The 21,457-nt window shown below is 36.5% G+C and overlaps 1 protein-coding gene across 1 annotated transcript; it reads left to right on the top strand.

The window, feature by feature from the left end:
* Positions 1–12,645: 12,645 nt before the first annotated feature.
* LOC148913021 (histamine N-methyltransferase-like) lies at positions 12,646–13,149 on the top strand. Its single transcript, XM_089026382.1, has one exon. The coding sequence runs from the start codon at positions 12,646–12,648 to the stop codon at positions 13,147–13,149; it is 504 nt and encodes a 167-aa protein (XP_088882508.1).
* Positions 13,150–21,457: the final 8,308 nt, after the last annotated feature.

Genomic DNA, 21,457 nt, shown 5'->3' with positions numbered 1-21,457 from the left:
CCTCGCACATACTTTATACGCGTCCTTTTAGTCCGAACAAATCCTAAATGCTTTGTGGGCCAGTTGTATAAAGGTCAATAAATAAAATCTTGATTATTATGATTAGACATCACTTCATTCTCTTTGTTTATACACAAGGAGATAGTACGCCTTCATGATTTCGTTCCATGACACCCACTGTTTCAAATGTATATTTGATATGTTTACTTTTTTGGTTATCCGCCAAAGAGACGACGCCATTAATTTGATTGAAAGAGAAGACTACTATGAAAATTGAAAATACTACGATAAAAAAATTATCTTCTTCCCGGTGCAAGTGTCCCCCACAATGACGATAGTAATAACAATAATAGTTTGTTTATTAAACTCCTTACAAGCGATTTAATAAAAGCGCGTATCACTGAAAATGTAGTCACACCTCCCTACGTCAGAATAACGCTTTGCGTGTGCGCGGGGCCATGAAATGCGGGTCCACCACATGTAGGTAGGATTGGGCCACCAGAGGTATAACTTAAATTTTAATTCATAATTTAAATTCATGAATTGAATCAGCGATAATAATTATCGGCGATTATTTTTAGTTCGTAAGTCACGTGATATGTGACGTCAAGCCATGTCACGTGGTCAGATGATTGACAACACAAGTCTCACCAATGCTACCAAGTTTTGTTGCCATGATAGCATGCTTCGTTAAGGCGTTATGGCCAGGGGCCACCAGATGCTTGTGCATGGGGCCAGGAGATGCGGGTCCATTAGAGGTGGGTACTTTGGGGCCACCAGAGGCATGTGGAAGCGAATTTTGTTAAAATAAGTATTAATTCATTTGATGAAATGATTACGTGGAATTGTTCGCAAGTCAAAACTAATGGCGAAAATCGGCGAAAAAGTTTGGTTCGTAAGTCACGTGGTATGTGACGTCACGCTCTTTCAAGTGGTCAGATGACTGTAAACACGAGTACAACCCATCGTATCAAGTTTCGTTACCATAGCATTCATTGTAATGAGTATTGACAAAAATCGGCGAAAGTGTTTGATTCGTAAGTCACGTGATACGTGACGTCACGTCATATCACGTGGACAGATGACTGACAACACAAGACTCACTCATCGTACCAAGTTTCGTTACCCATAGCATTTATTGTAATGACTATTGGCGAAAATCGGCGAAAAAGTTTGGTTCGTAAGTCACGTGGTATGTGACGTCACGCCCTGGTCACGTGGTCAAATGACTGACAATACAAGTCTCACCCATCGTACCAAGTTTCGTTACCGTTAAGGAGTTAATTGCCAAGGAGCCACCAGATGCGTGTGGGGCCAGGAGATGCGGGTCCATTAGAGGTGGGTACGATGGTGCCACCAGAGGTATGTGGCACGTGCTAACCCCTTCTCAAATTATGTCTCAAAAACACAGTTTTTGGATCTTTTCCCAAAATAATGACCATCTAGGCAAAAAGCAGAAGTGGATTCAGTTAATTCAACTATTCACGGACTGTATTATATGGTTTAGATTGAATTCTATTGAAAAAAGCCACCGTACTTTTTGAGTTGAATGTACGCCGATTGGATGTATTTTACAAGAGAAAATGCATGACATAACCGGGGTCAAGCTAGAAAATCGTCTCTCCTTGAAATAAAGCAGAACCTGTCAAAAAAACCGAAGTGGATCATAAAAACCCCGGGCTTTCCTGAACATTTTGTTAAATAATTCATAGCAATGTGATAAAATTTAGAACCGTAATTTTGCTGATATTATAAGCTCATACTATCTGTTGGCTATACATTTGCCTCTTATGGTTTCTTAGAGTTCGTAGCCTCAAAAACACGCTAACTACTAGTTAGCGAAAGAACATGGAAACGACGTTCACCGATGTTACTTTGTTTATACAGGGCGAAATCGACTCATATACGTACACATGTATGTCGTGTTACACGTTCTCTTCTTTTCCATTCAAAAGAAGTGTCACCGTGCACAATGTATGTAAACTGATCAAACCCATGCAATTTAAAATACATGGAATACTATATAGAAGGAGAAAATGGGCAGAAATGAAAAATGAAACATTTTAGCGCTTGCCTCTCACCAATGCGACCCGTGTTCGAGTCACACCGTGCTCGGTGTTGTATATGAGTAAAGTTCCTCGTTGATTTTCTCCTGTGTTTCGAGGGTTTTCCTGATTCTCTTGTTATCCTATCTCAGTAAACATCAATTCCAATTGGAATCCAGTGTCAATCCCATTATTTTATTATTATTATTTTATTCATTGAAATCACGCCCTCGAAGAGCAGGTTAGCTATAAAATGACGTAATGCTGTACGTGTACATTTTTGTGTGCTTTAACTGCTGTAGGTTGTTAAGATTGTTCAGAAATCGTCCAAAAACAAGCACGTTGATAGAAGAAGCATACAAGCAACTGTCAATTGAAAAAGCCATGCTATCTACTTTAGATGTATAAATCAGACTTTCCATAATTCCACAGAAGAGACGAGAGATACTGGTTACGAGAACACGCGTTACGTCATCAATCAGATAACTAGTTAATTACCTTGCGCGCGCTTTGAATGAAGTTATTCAATGATGAGAGAAAAAGCAAAAGAAGGCGATAAAAGATTTTGTAAACGAAACATTTCTTAGCGGTTTATTTCAAGATTCGAAGTACATAACACAGTTTCAGGTAAGAACTTTGAAATACTCAAATGGTTTTAAAAATTTTTTTCAGTTCTGTGGATATTAATTAAGCAATTTTCAGTGGTAAAACATCCAACTGCGTGTAAAAATTAAAAAGAGATACGTCTTTCTGCAATCTGATTATGACGGCCAGTTCTGCTGTAAGACCAAAGGAAGAAAGAGATACGAAGAACCAGAAGTCAAAGAAGGGACAGAAAAAAATACATAAAAATACAACAACTGAGCGATGAAACACGACCGGGGACAGGCCACCAGGCCATCAGGCCATCAGCGAGGATGAGATTTAATTTAGAACATTAGGACAAGGCATGTTGAATAATTGTGAAACATATCAAGTAAACAATAGATTTGTTATTAGTAAAAGAACTCTACAAAGGCCTTTGAAAAAAAAGTGATTGGATGACCAACATATGCTTCGTTAGCGATTGGTCCAAATTAAAAATCATTTTGTGTGTCTTCAGTTTAACATCGACATCTAAATCTTTATTAGTTGATAAAATTTGTAAAAAAAATCACATGAACGGCACACGATAATAGTAATAATACAATGATAATAATACATAATAATAGAAATAATATTCAAGTAAATAACTTTCTTAAGTTCAGAACGACAAATTAAGGTTGATATATTAAAAATGGCAATCTAATTGAGTTTTGAATTCATTTAAAGACATTCAATTTTCTAAACTGATCTGAGAGTAAAATGTTTCCACTCTGATATTGATCTTGGAAAAAAAGAAATCTTGAAGATGTCCTGAGAAACTTTAGGTATTCTATATTTGACTTATGAAACGACAGTCGAGAAGAGATGAAGGTGGTCCAGGATGAGCAACAACTCTCTCTCTCTGTCTGTGTGCGTGTCTTCCATGTCTAAAGATCGGTAAATCACAAGTGTCAAGATTACCGTACTCAATTATTGGTGGTCAAGGATGAGGAACAACGCATCCTCTGCCAGTGTGTCTAAAGATTGGTAAATCATAAACATCTTGATCTCTGAGCTCAAATATTGCTGGTCCAGTATGAGCAACAACGTTCTTTCTGTCAGTGTGTCTTGCATGTTTAAAGATTAGTAAATCACAATTGTCTCGTTGATCTGTAAAGAAGGATCTCTGTTCTTGAGGTACCGCGAGTTTAGATAGCAAATCTTAAGATTATTCGTGCCACCTAAACGAGAACAGTTCAGACCAGAGCGAATTGTATTTGTAATACGATGGACCGATCTGTTACCATGGTTACTGTAAAGTGATTTCATTGTACGAGAAGTGGACGGGTTGTGTGTAGGAATGCTATAATAGAGTCAGGACCTTCGCAGGAGCATTCTTTTACCTTCCTAACGTTTGCTTCGTGCGTGTGGGAGGTGTTTTGAAAACTTACTTTAAAAATAGACATGCGCAAAAGCACAACATCGAACTTAAACTTTTATCATTTGTACTCAGTCCACGATGCGAATATTTACTAATGTAAATATCGGATCATTTTGTCTTCCGATTGCTTTACAAACCCGAATTTCCTGCATGTATAGAACATGAGGAAAACTCAGAGACATGATATTACTGCACGGTTTCCATGTGGGACGCGTTCTCAAATCTGCGCACGCTCAGTCGTAAGATAAATTGAAAATGACAACTTGTTTTTTGATTCTATTTTCGTTTTATTCCATACATTTTCCCCTCATCATTCGGGGAAATTTAATAGCTACTTCCCCTCGTGCTATGGTATTACTTATGAATATGACATGTCTTTTGGTTTCGACTAAATCAATGAGTCATACAAGTAACTTGGTACATAGCAAAGAAAGGTAAAAACAGGTCAAACATCAAAGAATGGCTTTCTGGTAATTGATTTGGGATTCCAAGACACACAGGTAACCTGGTAATGAAATAAATGAACGATTATACGCGGGAATAGGTAGAACACGAGAAAAGAAAATTTCTCGAGTGCTTTGCCAATCCCAAAGTGCTTTATAACTACACACAGTCAATCAAGCAAGGATTTTATTTCTCATAAAATGCAAAGGGCGCGTGCGTGCTGTGTGCTCTTAAAAACTACGCGCTCCCAACCAATCAAAATACGATATTAATAACAGTTATTTTTTAACGAGTATATATTCATGATCGATTATATTTCCATGTTCGATGTTAAGCTTTTGCGCATGTCTGTTTTTACAAGAAAGGTTTCAAAACACTTCCCACACGGACTAAGGAAGCAAAAGGAAGGTAGCCACCAGACAGACCCATCACACAGTGCTAATCATAGCAAGGGGTTAATCATCTACGGTCTAGGGGCCGACTAACCTCTCCCTTAGGCTTCGGCCGAGCTTCCTGATTAGTCACTGGATAGCGGTGTCGGGGCCGAAATCTCCGGCGTAGCCGTAAATGCTTCGCGCTGCCATACTGCGCTTCAGCCCTTGATGTTTGGAGGTATGGTCCTACTCCATATAAAAAAAATTAAAAAATATTTTGATGACAAAAAACTTTGTTTTGAAAAAAACAAAAAAACAAAAAAAACAAAAACAAAAAAACAAAAACAAAAAAAACAAAAACAAAAAAAACAAAAAAAAACAAAAAAAACAATAATCAAACAAACAAACCGACAAAGATCATATAGGATACATCATGATCAGTAGTCATTACGCTATCAACTACACTAAGTTTCCCTTTCGTCCTTTAATATTTTATCCAATAGCAAAACAATGAAAAGATCATACAAAAGTCTATGGCCTCAGTTCACTGAACTAATATATATATTTAGGCACTGCCTAAAAGCGGAGCTCCCGATACGGAAGTCACAAGGAGAACAATTTGAATGAAACTGAAAGGTGAATATAAGATCGGGGGGAAAATCTTCAATTATTTTTTATTCGAAATGATGATAATTTCTCCCATAATAAAAACCATGCAGTGGAATCGAATCGAAATGCACTATATTTTCTTTGCGCGAGTATACTCTCCCACATAGGAATTTTGTATACATTTCACCACCACCCCCAGGGGATAGTTTTGTTCTTGGAAGAGTTTTTGACAAAGTTTTAGGCTTTGAATCTCTTTTACTTAAAACAAAAAATGAAAGACAACTACAGATAATCCAATACAATATCAAGTTTAGTGAAATTTACCTCGGATGTCTTTCATTGAAATCGAAAATCTGAAGATTTAGGGCAAATCAAGACCAAAAAACAGACTTGAAAACTGGTTAAGGTGAGCAGAAAATAAGCTTACTTTAATTACGTCTTTTACAGAACGAGACGAAGTTAACATACAGTGAAACTTAACAAGCACAACTGAGTCAAAATACAAAATGATACAAAGGCCAAGGCAAAATACAAAATGACGAATCTCTTGGCAGTAAATTAGCGTTTGAAATGTTTTTGAAATTTTTTTAGCTTTTTAAAGTGAAAGACAAGGTCTATACAATAACATCTCTCAACAACACAAATTTAAGCTCATTTTTATAATCATACTAGCTCGAACAGCTTAATAGACAGTTTAATATTTGGTGTAAATTTATATCTCATTCAATAATTAAATAAATTATCTGTAGAAAGATATAAAATCATTGAATGAAAGTCTTCTTTGTTTTCCCGATGGGACCTTTTAAATTATGTTTCACTCTGGTATATCAAACAGGAATAGTACAACGAGTATAGCACAGCCACAAGCTTTAATCGTAAGACCAACTGAAGTCTAACTAACACACACACTAGAAAATGTAATATGATATTGAGATTATGTCATGTGTACCGCACGTGATACATGCATAATGTAACATCCCCCCTTTTGCAAGGCAAATGGGTACGAGGACAGTGAACAAAACTGAATAATGAAAAACGCTTAAGGCCTAAAGCAACTGTCACAACATATTTATAAATTATGAGTTCAATCTGGCATAAGTATTTGTAATGTCTTTGTAATTAATGTTGATTTGTATATCAGATATTAAGGCACTGTCTCTGGTTAACAAATTGTCAACCTTGGAATTTACGGCACATAGTCACTCAGATAAGCAGGCGGTCTCTTTGTTCTCTGTGGGCGTGAGGGTGCTGTGGGTTCGTCAGGGTAGGTAGTTGGGCTGACTTTATTCTGTGGTGTTGGTGTTGTGGCACCAGGGAGAGGCGCTGCTGTCTCCGCTGTCCCCTCTGTCACCCCCTGTTCAGGTGTAACTCCCTTCTCGGCTGTCTTCTTGAGGTGACCTCGGTTTCTGCGGTATAGCGACGTTGCTTTTTGATCCTACAAAGTCGGCTCTTCCTATCATTGCAAAGCAGAATTCGCCAAGTGATGGATTGTTCACCCACTAATAGGAAAAATGAGCTGGGTTTAGACCGTTGTGAGGCAGGTTAGTTTTACCCTAGTGATGAGGTGTTGCTGCAATAGTAATTCTGTTCAGTACGGGTGGAACCGCAGATTCAGACAATGGGCATTTGCACTTGCATTTAAGTCAAATTCCGTGCTACAACGAAACGATCTACCTCCAAAGGATTTAAGGCAAACAATACCCGCCAAAGCACTAAGGATATCAAAAATTAAAATTTCTGCTGATAAATCCTTTGCAGACGACTGTTGTAGAGTAGTGTTGTTGTTACGATCTTCTGAGATTAAGATTTTTTTAAGCCAACAGAACATACTCCTCCTTGAGAACAGTTGTCATTTGTGGGCCTACCTTCGTCCTCTCGGGCGTCGTGAACCAGGCCCGAATGTCGCGTTCTCTTGGACGATAACATCTTTACCTTTTTATCACTACGTCAATTCCCAACATACATTCATGTCATTCAGGGTTAGTTAAAAAGGGGTAATACTATAACCGTGCTGAAAATGAAAGCAAATGATCGGAATTGGGATGTTGCACGCCGATAGCACTATTTTACACAAGACATTGGAGTCATTGGGCAATGTTTTACAGCATTCCCCTATTCAACCCTAACCCTAACCCTAAAGCCTTATTTGTATTCTTTTATTGTTTTAGATTTATTGAAAATTTTATCGCAGCCCATGCGCTGAATTACGTAATTATGTACAAACAATAAAAAATATATAGATGATGGCTAGTAAACACTAGCGTGGACTGCGTCGGTGTTTCTAATGAAACAGTTATCGTAGATTGATAAGTTTTACACCGTAGTGAAAATAGGAACTGACGTTTCGGAAATAATGATAATAATTAAAAAACAACATTAATAATAATAATAATAATAATAATAATAATAATGATGATGATGATGATGATGATGATAATAATAATAATAATATTATTATTATTATTATTATTATTATTATATAGTAGCAATAATAATTCTGACAAATATTTTTATAATTTTTTTATATATGCATTTGTTGATTGAACACTTTGTTTGACTCCCCGGAATACTTGGTTATTACATTTATGGTTGGAGGGGTTATTACGTTTATGGTGGGTTTTGATTATTGCATTTATGGTTAAATTTTATTACATTTATGGTTGTTATTACATTTATGGTGAGTATTACAATTATGGCTGTTAGAGTGCACGCACTAAAACCGTGAACATTGAATAGTACTAATTAGTACTATTTCATACAGAATCCTTTGTTTTCTATTGTTTAATTATCACTAATTAGTGCTAAAAATTAGTATTTGTTTCACGGATTTAGTGTGAGCACTCTATTACATTTAAGGGTAATACAGCAGCTGTTCATGTTGGCAACTGTTTGTTTTGTTTTTGTTTGTGGAAAAAGAAGACGAAAACGTTTTCAATATATAATGCGAGCCCCATAAATTATTTATATATTGTGCGGTCTCTATCTTGAACTTAAAATTATTAAATGGCCTATAGTTAATAATTGGTAAATATTTATAGGTGGCTTATGAATTTTTCAAGATGTGTTTCATTCAATGACTTTTCCGGCGTTCAATGTTTACTTTTTCTTTGAGGTCCTTAAGCTTATTCACTTTTAAAAAAGTACTAGTAAAAGTACTAGTGAAAGCTAATTATTAAATTCGTTAGAGAGGTACTTGAAATGTGTGTGATTTTTTTAAATGAATCAATTGTGCTTGTGTGTTTTTCGGTTTTGAATTAATTCTGAGTCTTATACAGTTTATTTGTGAATTCATAATTATTAACTATAAATAACCCATTACTTATTATAAGATATTATTCTATAGTGGGTGCCCTGTATATTCTTTTTCAAGATTTTTTGATTAAGTGTCGACTTTTCATTCAATGTTTACAAATTCTTTGAGTTTTGTAATTTTGTGTGATTATAAATGTCACTTTTTTCAATTGCAAAAGTTAATAATCAACTTCGTTAGAGATTTATATATTGGACATTGTTAGTTGAGATGGTTTTTCATTAATAAATGCTGTGATGTTTCTTCTATGTGTTTCTTTCTTTTCTTTTCTGAGTTTATTCAGTGTGTGATATAGAGAAAGACCCAGGCCTAAAACTTAAGAGGATTTTTTTTTCAGTAACAAGCAATAATGGCAAAAAGCGCCAAAAACTAGACCTTCGTATGAGTTTTGATCCCACTTTTCGTTTTGGGTTAACACTCAAAACCTTTTTTTAACAGTTAGAAACTGATGTACTATGATAAATGCTTGTTTGAAGCGGTATTTTCAATTGCACAAAGATGTTTTGTTGCATTTGTGTTAGAATGTAGCTTTGTGAGGCTTTTTAATAGAAAATGTATGGGAAATAAGCAAATGAAGGCCTAAACCTCATTTTCGATTCAAATTTTTGCTTTGGTTTAACACTTTGATTCTACTTTCATCGGTCATCTCCACTTCCAAACAAGTTAAACTTTCTGAATAACAAGATTTTAGCCTTGTACAACAGCCTTTTCTCAAGAAAATAGTTTTTGTCACTCACCGCTTAAAAACGCGAAAAGAATTCTCTCTTAATAAGTAACATATTAAAGATATTAATATTATTTTGATAGTTGTATCTTAATTTTTATCAAAAGCTTTTCTTTGGATATACCATTCGTAATTTTTAGCATTCGAGGCAATATTTCTAAATATTGAGTTGGCTGCTAATTTCAGCGCGGTAAAATATTTCAATTAAGCTAGTGTATAGAATATTATATGAAACATTACAACCATAGAGAGAAAGTCTTTAATTTGATTTGTCTATCGGAGGTGAACAAAACGGCTCTTACTAGAAAGCACAAATATATTATTTTTCACTAACAAAAAATGCCTGAAATTTTGAAGAACACTTCTTGATCCATCTTTGACGACATAAAAATATTTTAACGTAAAAAATATCCCAAATCGATTTGTGCATTCGTGAGTTTTTGCTTTGAAGTCAAAACGGGATTGCTGTGGTGTGTACGGACGGATATGGACGTAATCAATCAATATCTTGTTTTAGTTTCTTTACTGTATATTCTGAGGTTCGCGGCATGTCCTGTACTGGATTTCTTCCTCTATAAACTGTCTAGTGTTCTTCAATGTACCTTTCAGGGACTGTTTAACTAGTTCCAGTGTAAAGATGAGAATATGTGGCCGCGTAGCACTTATGAAATACATGAAGATATAGAAATATAGATAAGTTATAGTGCTTGTGAACGAGGTTATTCCGGGCGAAAGACCCTTGGAATTAAATTAATTTCCGACCTCGCTGGGAATCGAACCCACGACCTCCGGAATTGTACTACCGATGCTCTACCAGCTGAGCTAGAGGTCAGACTGAGTTCCAGTGTAGTCTCTTAATGTTATTCAATAGGTTGCTATAAATAGACGTCACTTCCGGTAATAGGTCTTTTTTGATGGCTTGTAGAATCCTGGAGGTTGTTTTGATCTCTTGTTTTCTGGTTTGATGTCAGTGAAAATAGTCAATAGTTTGAGGACTTATTTTGATATGTTTTGACTTAGCATCGGCTAGTTGCCCCCCAGTCAACCACTTGTTTGCCCCCCCCAGTCAACTCCAAAAAGTCACGTGATTGATAGTAAGCAATAATTGATTTCTTCTTCTGAAGTTCCTTTGCTGTCAACTTATTTTTCAATTGCAAGACTTCCTTTGTACTCTTGTCAAATGAATTACGAGATTCATTTAATTTGTCTTGTAATGTTGTGTGAATCACGATATTTCTGCTTAGTGTGTTCCTCTATTCTTCCTCTTCTGTCTTCGACAAGAGCATCAATCTGTTCTTATCAGCTGTTATTGCACCCCGGGGCCCCCGAGGTTTCCACTGATTCTATTTAAGTCTTGATTGTCAGAGGCAAAGGTACCTTCTATATTAGGTAATTGATGTGGCTTTCCTTGCTGCTTTAACTGGTGACATCCTGATCGTTTCTTTCGATTTATCTTAGGGCATTTCTTGACAATGTGTCATGACTGTTTACATCCAAAAGATCTTCTATCTAAAAAACGTTGGGGTTAGAAACCTAAGCGCAAGTTGGGGATGGCGATAGAAACCCTATAGCAAGTTGCGGTTAGAAACCCTTGGGCAAGTTAGGGCTAGAAACCCTAGCGCAAGTTGGGGTTAGAAACCCTAGCGCAAGTTGGGGTTAGAAACCCTAGCGCAAGTTAGGTTAGAAACCCTAGCGCAAGTTAGGGTTAGAAACCCAAGCGCAAGTTAGGGTTAGAAACCCTAGAGCAAGTTGGGGTTAGAAACCCTAGCGCAAGTTGGGGTTAGAAATCCTAGAGCAAGTTGGGGTTAGAAACCCAAGCGCAAGTTAGGGTTAGAAACCCTAGAGCAAGTTGGGGTTAGAAACCCTAGAGCAAGTTGGGGTTAGAAACCCTAGCGCAAGTTTTTTATTTGTTTTTATTATATAATTACCAATAAAATATCTATTTTTCTCTATTTCGAAAAATTGTTATCTGCACACGTGAAAATAACACCATTGCGATGGTTATTCAAAAATACACGGAAAGAATACATACTTCATTGATAATTATATAATAAACAGAATATTACATGGCCGCTTGGAAGATAGTAATTTTATCTTCTCGTGTTGAAAATCGTATGACGAAGTTTCAGCGCGATTTGAGCGTTTAGTGGGTTTTTTCAAAATCCGCTTCGCCAGAAGACGGAACAAAGTAAAAGCAACAACTGCAGTAGGTTTTGAGGCAAATTGTTGAGTGAAACATTTTATCGTCATGACTTTATCATAACTCCCATATATCCCCTCATAAACCATACACTGGAATCTTGTTTTGGCTCCCTGTGTCTCAGCTAGCACAACTCGTCATATTTGGCACTCGATTCAAATCTTACGTAATTATTAGTGTACCCGTGATTTGAAGTGTCGGGCTGTCATTCGAATAATTTCAAATTAATTTTTGCATAAACTAAAAGAAAGTTATATTTAATTAAACCAAAAACCATTTAAAAAGGTTCAGCTGACAGTTTGCTGTGCCCTTACTTCGATCAGCACACCACAGAGGTTGATTCAAAATGGAAAAAAAAAGTCTATTCGGGATTCAGTCCAAGACGATCACACCCCTTAAGTTATAAAGGTGTCGAAGTGTGGTTTTATTTTGACTGTAAAAGCTTGAGTTCAGGACTGAATATGTAGATGGCAGTTTGTACGTTTTCGTTACGTTAAGGTGCTGACACACGGTGCAACATTGCATGCATCATTGCACGAAACCGGACTGTTGCAGAATGTGTCTACCCCAAACTAGCTTGTTGCACGCAACATTGCGTGCAACAAATCTGAAGTTGAATCGCGCTCTACTCTTGCAACATTGCGCGCATCAAATTTCATCATGTGAACATGTCTGCAACATTGCGTGCATTTTGAAATTTCTAAACAATCAGCTGACCATATATCTTAGCATATCAGGCTGACACAAGCGATGTTGCGTGATTTTGTTGCAATGTGTGTCTTGTTGCTTGCAATGTTGCACCGTGTGTCAGCACCTTTAGTAGCTTGGCAAGAGCACATTTGAACTTTGACCCTGAATTTGAATGAGTCTGTCTTCTAGCTTAATAACTAACGGATAAAAAACACTAAAGCTCCGATCCGAAAACAACGCAATAATGAACTTTGTTCATAACATCAGCTATGTTCAAGGCTTCAAGATTTATCTCAAAAGATCTAGTCAAAGAGAAGCCGATATTTCGTGTCTACAGCAACGCATTCCAGCAGAATTGCAGCACTTACAACTTGGTAAAGACAACCCGAGGTTCAGCATACTCAGTATTGGAGCTGCAGATGGTTTTATTGATCAGGAAATACTGAAGATTGTGCAAGAAGGATATTTGAATGCAGGTGACAAACAGTTACAAGAAGTTGAGATCCTGAATACAGCAGTTGAACCGAATATTGAGTTCTGTGGTCAGTACAAAGAATCCATTCAGGAAAGGCGATCCGACGAAACCAAAGGGCGTTCAAAGGGAAGGTCAGTTAACTTTGATCTCAAGCAAATATCCTTCGAGGAATACGCAGAGAGTAAACACGATCAGAACCAGTATGACCTGGTCCATGCCATACACAGTCTATACTATGTGATATTTCTACTGAAGATGATAATGGAAGGATGAATGTGAATTTAACTAACGAACTTATATTCATTTATAAGACTCCATGAAGGGACTGAGTAGGAAGTGAGCCGCGCTAGCTTGGGAGCCTCCGGCTGACACTGAATAATGATGATTGGTAGGTAGACCAAGTAAACAAGTACACAAAGTCTACTCAGTACGATCTTTTGTGTCAAAGTCATTCACCCTTACTTCAAAAGACGCTTAAAAGAACGATCGAATTGGTGAGATGAATGACTTTGACACAAAATATCGTACTAAGTAGACTTTGTTTACTAATGAGGCCTTACTTACCTCGCTTCCATTCAATTGTCCCTAGTCCCAACCGAGTTTGGCGGCCATTTTTGAAAGTCATGTATGTTATTATGTATCTTTTTATATCTATTGTTATTATTTCTATATATAGAGTGCATTTAGTCAAACTGTGAAATAGTTGACGTCACCTAAATTAGATAACTATTTTGCTATTTTAGCTGACGTCACATAATTTGAAAAATCACGTGCCAGCGCTCTGAAAATCAGGGGGACGTAGTAAACAAAAGCTAAGCAAATGAAGGGTGCGAGAAAAATCAATTTTCGAAGACGAATAACAGGGAAAATTATCTGTTTATCTTGTTGGAAATGTAATCATCAAATCTGCAGTACCCATTTTGATAAATATACGAGCAAGAAGCCCATCGGAGACATGAATGCCTGGGAGTTAAGTTGGATGACATGAAGAAGCTACGAGCAAATATTCTTGTATGATTGAGGTTTCAAGAGAACGAAACTGTTATGGAATAGCACTGATGTATGAACGTTTAAACTACAAAAAATTCAGACTAAATCAGAAGAAAAGATAGCTGAAAAAAAGCTCTAGACCAGAGATTAGAGCAGCTCAGAGCATCGGGATATACCGTACGTACCGTAGTTAATCGCAAGCACTTACAGTAAACCCAAGAGGAATCCTTGAAACTCTAGCTTCGAAGTTACAATAAGAGAACCAAAAGCAATTGTTATTGTATAATTGATGGCACCAGAATTCACCCATACAATGTCAAATGCATTTAGAAATACAGTATTTGAAATATTCCTTTATTATTCACTCGGATAAAATGTACAACAATTATTGTTTATTTTTGGTTATTGTTTATTATATTGTTTATTTTCATTGACTAGTCTAGCGTACGAGATTCAAAAAATGGTGGGCTAAAGCAATTTTCTCTATGACGAACAAGATTTAAAATTGGCGGCTTAGACTAGCCCCCCTCCCCCCCCCCCCCCCCCCTGAATTACATGACCGTTGGTTAGGCGCGCTTTTACTATTTTAGGTGACGTCACCTAAATAGTTAACTAATTTAGATAAATGTATCTAACTATTTCATAGTTTGACTAAATGCACTCTATTCTACTTTTCTAGTTCATTTTTGACTTGATAATGACGTTGTGCAACATCGAAACGTCGTCACATTTTTAACGTCTTTAACGTTCAATTTTATTATAAAATGTTTAAATAAGAAGTTACTATTAAATAAATGAATAAGTAAATAAATAAATAAATGAATAAATGAACGAACGAACGAACGAACGAACGAACGAACGAACGAACGAACGAACGAACGAATGAATGAATGAATGAATAAATTGTTTAAAAAGGCTTTTTTATGAGTTGCCATTTTATATGTACATTTTCTTCGTCGTCGTCTTCTTCTTCTTCTTCTTCTTCTTCTTCTTCTTCTTCTTCTTCTTCTTCTTCTTCTTCTTCTTCTTCTTCTTCTTCTTCTGTCTTTTGAATCGGAATAACGAGTCCTACACGTCAATGTTTGGGGGAAATATCCTGATGCGTTTACTATGTTAAATAATCTTTTCTATAGCGTTACATACTACTGACTTCCCGAGTACGTTTCAGGATTTAGTTTGGTACATTATCAATACACACAGAATTAATAAGCTTGATGGGTTATCAGTTGCTCGAAATATTTCTTCAGGAATGATTTCACCATCTATAATTCCTTGCACTATAGTTTTTAACCCCAACTTGCGCTTGGGTTTCTAGCCCCAACTTGCGCTAGGGTTTCTAACCCCAACTTGCGCTAGGGTTTCTAACCCCAACTTGTGCTAGGGTTTCTAACCCCAACCTTTGTTAGGAAATAGAGATTACTTCATGGAAAGCGCGCGTGTACGGGATTTCTGCACGAGTTGGTGAAGTATCTGAATCGAACGATTGAGCGCAGCGAACGAGTGCGATTTCAGATACAAAACCAACGAGTGGGAAAATCCCGTACAAAGCGCTTTCCATGCTGTAATTTATTTATTTTATACATACTGAGATTTTGTTGTTTTTATTTATTCACCTTTAATGGCTTCTCTAAAAAGAAAATACAAAACTCCTGTATGTTAAAATTTTCTTCGAAAAGCTAAAAGCTTAAAAGCTACATGTAAAAATTTAACAAATTTACGATGGTTTAGCGTGGTATGTCCTCTTATTTACCACCATATGACGTCAAAAGTTGGTCAAAATGTTATGGACTCACGAGGCGTAAGCATCAAAAAATAAATAAATAATTAAATAAAAAGTAAAAAAAAAAAAAAAAAAAAAAAAAGACAAAGAAAATCAAAAATTGTTTCAAAAAGTTGGGTAACTCAATAAATTTTAGGTCTCCCATCCAAGTACTAATCTCTCTCAAACGTGCTTGACTCAGTGTCTTGTAAGACCAAGTTTTTCCCACTGAGCCATGATCTCAGGAAATTTGCACAACAATAGACATGACAACAAAGAACCAGATAGACTAGATTATTTTCCACTTGAAATGAACGTGCCAGTGCGTGGCAGAGTGCAAGGGATTAGCTGTAGATATGGTCTGGGGGCCGGCTAGTCTCTCCCCTGATGCTTCGGCTAGAACACTAACCTGCGTAATCCGTACACCCAAGGGCAGAGGGACTTAATCGCCGTCATGTCCGAAGTCCATACGATGACCCAGCGGATGTCTCGGGGTATGGCATGAAGGCACTATTTTTTCTCCTTTTTTTTGGAATTAATTATCTAATTAAAGTTGGTGGACGTGGGTTCGATTCCCACCGTATTAACAGTACGTTTTTTCTTCTTCGTTTCCTCTAGCCTTAGATCTTTGTTATTATATTATTTTTTTTATAAAGGGCTTTTATTTATTCAAGAAAATGAGGATTTTTATAAGAACAGATGTCTACTTTTTTAAGCGATCTTCATCTGAAAAAAGTGTGAAAGCTGTGCATTCCTTGTTTAAAATAGCCAGAGTATCGCTATAAGATTCTCTTGGAGAGGGGATCTCGAGCCCAGCTTGTATGTGATTCTGCAGACAGTCTAAGCAATGAAACTCAACATCTTAGACGCATATTTCATAAGAACAATTACCGGGATAAGTTTATTGATAGCAAAGCTAATAATAATAATAATAATAATGATTATATTATACTTATGTACATCAATTTATAATAAATAAGTAGTGTTTAAAAAACGAGTAGGAGTGTTTTATCAGGTATAAAAGCACGAGGCGTAGCCGAGTGCTTTTATATCTGATAAAAGACGATCTACGAGTTTTTTGAAGTGCTTAAAACACTCATGAACAATTTATAAGATTTTGGTTCAACAGGAGCCACCATACACGTCACGAACATGGATTATTATACTTCGATAGAGATTTGACGTCACGGGCATGCGCAACCAGATTCAATAGAAGCTCCCACACTTTGGATATTGCGTGCCAAGGCAAAGACAGGCACGTTAGTCAAAGATCATTAGGGTTGTTAATGACCTTGATGGAAGCTCTATGTCTTCATCTAAGCTTGGATGCATACTTCATCCCTGATGAAGTCATCCTCATAGTATTCGAGTGGTCTTTATATAAAGACACATGTGTCTTTATATAAAATCACTTGAATACTAATGAAGAGGACTTTATCGGGTATAAAGGTTCATGCACGTGACGTGTATGGTGGCTCCAATTGGACCATAAGCTTATGAATTATTAATGAGTGTTTTAAGTATATATACAATTAATGTCAATATAGATATGAATTGAGAAATATAAATACTAATTAATTAAAAAGACATCTATTTAGATATATGTTTTTGAAACGCTTAGTCTTAACATCCGCGTGGCTCATCGACCTATATCCACACTACGAAAGGTCCTGACTAAGGTCAAAGATCGTGACAGCCAAAACAATCGAGTCGGTGCATTCAGTATAAGATTTCATGTAATGACTGTGAGGCAACATATATTGGTGTGACGGGTAGATAGTTTAATATCAGACGTGAAGAACATCAAAGTGGGAATCGAGTGAACACCTCTCTTTTTGTAACAATAGCCAGCAACGACTTGTACTTGAGAGTTGGTTTAACAAGTTTGAGCATCATCCACTAAACCGTTCAATTAACTTACCGGCTCCGTATAATAGGCTTATTAGAAACAATAACTCCGTCCACAACACCGAAACAGCGACTCGCACTCATTAGACCGATGCCACTAATTACGCTAATTATTATACAGCTTCTCATTAATCCCATATAGGTAACTGTCCAATTATTTTCTTAATTGGACAGGTCTCGTTGATATGAGATTAATTAGGCAGCTATATAATTAATAGTTAATGGGATTTCATGCTCCCCAATCAAGAAATAATTAGACTCGAAAAATTCCTCTGACTGCCAAAGAGGACTCGGCCTACGGCCTCATCCAATTTTGTCAGCTCTCGGAATTTTCCTCGTCCAATTATTTCTTAATTGGACAGCATGGAATCCTATTACATATGCTAATCCAGGTAATTAGGCTATTGTTATCGTGACAGTCTCTGCGTGACAGTATAAATATGAACAATCTGACTTTATTCTTCACTTGACTCTGGAGATGACTTCCGCTCAGGTTGTCGAAACGTCAGTCACATCAAACAGTCCTTCTCAGGACTACATCCACCCGGGTGATCACAATACTTAGATAAACATTCATTCACCTGGGTTCAGACCGTTCTATACAACACTTGGTAACCCATCGAATTGGTTTTTGATGGCTTGACTATATTCTACGTCATTCCCATCCGTCCGTAAGTACTTACGTACATACACCCTTGTACCAAACCATTCATGTTCAGGTTGATTTCAAAGCAAACTACTTTCAAATGAAGAAAAAACATTTTTGAAAAATTGAAAAAAATAACATTTTTTATGATCAAAAATTTCTGTTTTGGTCATTGCCAAACAAGAATATCAAAGAAATAGATAACAAAATTAGAAACTTTATGAAAAATACGTTATGAGGATCAAAGGTCCTTTTATTGCGCGAACTAATGAGAACATGAGGGAGCCACTTTTTCATATGGATACCCAAATATCGTTATGTAAAAGAAGTAGAAGTAGGCTTATATTTTGCTCAGTATTTTTTATCACTTTTAAAATGTTTTGTCCTGAAAAAAATCGAAAACCTCCAAAAATCGGATTTGAAGACATTCTTGGTCAATTTTACCAAACTCCTGATATTGTGTTACATTATCTGTAGTTGTCTTTCGCTTCTCATGGTAAAATTAACCAGCAATTCAAAGCGTGAAAATTATGTCCATGTCGAACTTTATTGAAGAAATTTTCAATAACAATTAGCACACCTTGGTGTGGTTGGTGATGGGCTGTGTTCACTTGTGTAGACTTAGTGCTGACATTATCATTATTTGGAATAGGAAAAATATTCAAAGAATGTCTTCCAATTTTAATTTCGCCTTTAAGGTTAATTTTCTTTGTGTCTAAAGCAATGGGATCTCCGTTGTTAGTCTATACCGTATCGACAGAGCCAAAGTTTTGCGGGTTGTGATTGGTCGAAAGTTTGTCAGAGTGGAAGTAATATAAAAACGTCTTTTATTCTGCATCTCGTCATTTTCCCCTTATATTGAAATTTTGATTTATGCTAAAACGATTATTAGGAAATTAAACACAAAAAAGAGAACTGAATCCTCCTACACTGCCTTTCTTGAGATCCCGTACGATCAATGAATATAAACACTGAAAAATGATATCCAATAAAATCGAATACCAAGCAGCTTGTTGGGGAGAAAAGATGCGTATTTAGTACAGAACTAGTAGATGTCTGAAGAGATGTCTAATAAAAGAATATCCGATATCAGTTACACTTGAATATAGAGTTTCGCGCGCTGTGATTGGCCAAGCGAAAAGCGATTCTCATTGGGACGTTTGCATAATGGCGTCATTAGACTCCCACTACCAATATGCTCTGCGAATTTTCTTTCTTTTTTAGATTTGTATTCCCTCATGAGAATAGTAAGACAATTGGTGCTAATTAACTGAACAAAAGAAAGTGTTCGAGGGAGTCTGATTTATTCAGTTCGTTAGTAGTCGTACACTATGATAGTAAAAAATAAAGCAAAAATCGATAATTATGTGTTCAAATATGAATAAATCCATCACCTGGACTGCGAGTATGCCATCTAGCCATCTTGTAAGGTAATGGCTAGATGGCATACTCGCAGTCCAGGTGATTGACAGAGACTACGGAGAGTTTAATTCTTAGGGGAATTTTATTCAGTCCGTTAGCAATCGTACACTATGATAGTCGGCGACTTGTTTAAAGTTTTTATTGTTATGTCAAACTGTCGTCATTGATAAAAACTGCCCCACTGAATGGGCCTGCTGCAGGTAAACTAGAACTTTTCATGAATGAAGATTCACGAAACTCGGTGCCCACTGCACTTTGTGAACTCCACACTGGTCTTTTTTGTATAGACGTACTTGTAGTATTTCCACTCAGAATCAAAGATATGTTGGCTGTTGTACGTTTGAAATAGTACTGTAATTCACTGATATACCCTTTAAGCTCTTCTGGCGTGATTTCCTCGACTCTTCTCGTTTCATTTTTGGAGTTGAGAAACTCAGTCAGCAAACTTACATCTCTTCGTGTCTTTGAAAGAGTGTTTCTGTTTTCTTTTTCTTTTTCTTGTTTTTTTTTGTTTTTGTTTTTTGGTCTTCGATAAACTTGTCTATAGGTTTGTCTAGAGACACAAATCTTCTTGATTGTTCAGCCATCCTCACAAATATCTCCTAGCTCTTGATTAGATAAGTTTAATTTGAACTACGAACAACTACAAGACACTGAAAATATTTGAAAGTTGCTCGACAAAGCTACCCGCGATGACCGCGAAAACACGATTCGCTTCGACAGTGGTTTGCGATTGGACGAAACGCTTTTTTCACGCGTGACAAATCGTTTCGCTTCTCTGATTGGCTAAAAAAAGCCGCGAACTTGTTCACAGGGAAATTTGATAAGAAAATCTCAGTATGTATAGAATAAAAAAGATTTATCCTGTGTAAAGTCCACTCAAGGTCACCGCGCGTGGTAGCTTTGCCACTTGAATGTTTGAGGGGGTGTGCCTCTCCTGCACCCACCCACATATGGCCTGAACGCAAGAAACTTTTGTATCTTACATTTGTGCAGTCCCACATGGGCTACGCAAGCGAGATCTGGACTCCCCAGTCCTGCATATCCACGCTTATAATTTCCCTGCTCTTGCTGCCCATTTCTTTTTCATTTCATGTTTAAGGCTATTAATGGGGAGTATAAATAAACCGGGAAAATGTCCCCCATAAAGAAGAGAAGTAAAAATATCCACGGCAAAATCGATTTTTCAGATGAAGATCGTGAGTAAAATGTATACTTGTAACGAATACCAAGCCAGTAAAGGAAGGAAGAGAAAGGTATGTACTGTATGTAGGTGTCTAATAGAGGAAAAGCGACGTAAAGCTCATTTATTATACTCGTGAAACAAAGTCAAATTTCATAGAACTTAACTCTACCAAATTATCGGCTAAATGCGAACTTAGTAAATAAAAGAAAAATAACAACAATAGGCTGATTCAGAATTCACACATGATAATTTACCCTGCATGTTTTTAAAACCTTGAATATAAACTTATTTCAATAAAGTTAGTCGCCTGAAAAGCTACAAAGCTGAGAGCAACAAGGATTATGGGTAATTACATTTTACATGTTTCAACCGCTTTGATAACTGTTGATGGATTTTAGATCTTTTACCAGTTACAGTCTCACCTCTTCTGAGCATCCTCAAGCTGCAAATTGTATCAAAAGCTTTAATTGTTTGATATTAAAAGTTTCCCATGATCCTCAGTGATCACAGCTTTCTAGGTTTTTTGGTGACTAACTTTATTGAAATAAGTATATAGTGATGAAAGTATCACTAGGTGTTGGTTCAGTACCTCCAAGTATGCAATAAAATCGATAATGGAAACGAAAATACGACAGTGATTTAGTGGGATAGGAATTATATTAAAAAACAA

Source organism: Actinia tenebrosa, unplaced genomic scaffold, assembly GCF_029948245.1.
Source record: "Actinia tenebrosa isolate PJP-AT-01 unplaced genomic scaffold, QUT_ActTen_1.0 PGA_scaffold10__47_contigs__length_13832649, whole genome shotgun sequence".
Lineage (NCBI taxonomy): Eukaryota > Metazoa > Cnidaria > Anthozoa > Actiniaria > Actiniidae > Actinia > Actinia tenebrosa.
Note: the sequence above shows the minus strand (reverse complement) of the source record. Positions and strands in the feature narration are given on the sequence as shown.

Excerpts from the sequence above, each read along its gene's own strand:
- LOC148913021 (XM_089026382.1), top strand. The coding sequence starts at position 12,646 with ATGAACTTTGTTCATAACATCAGCTATGTTCAAGGCTTCAAGATTTAT.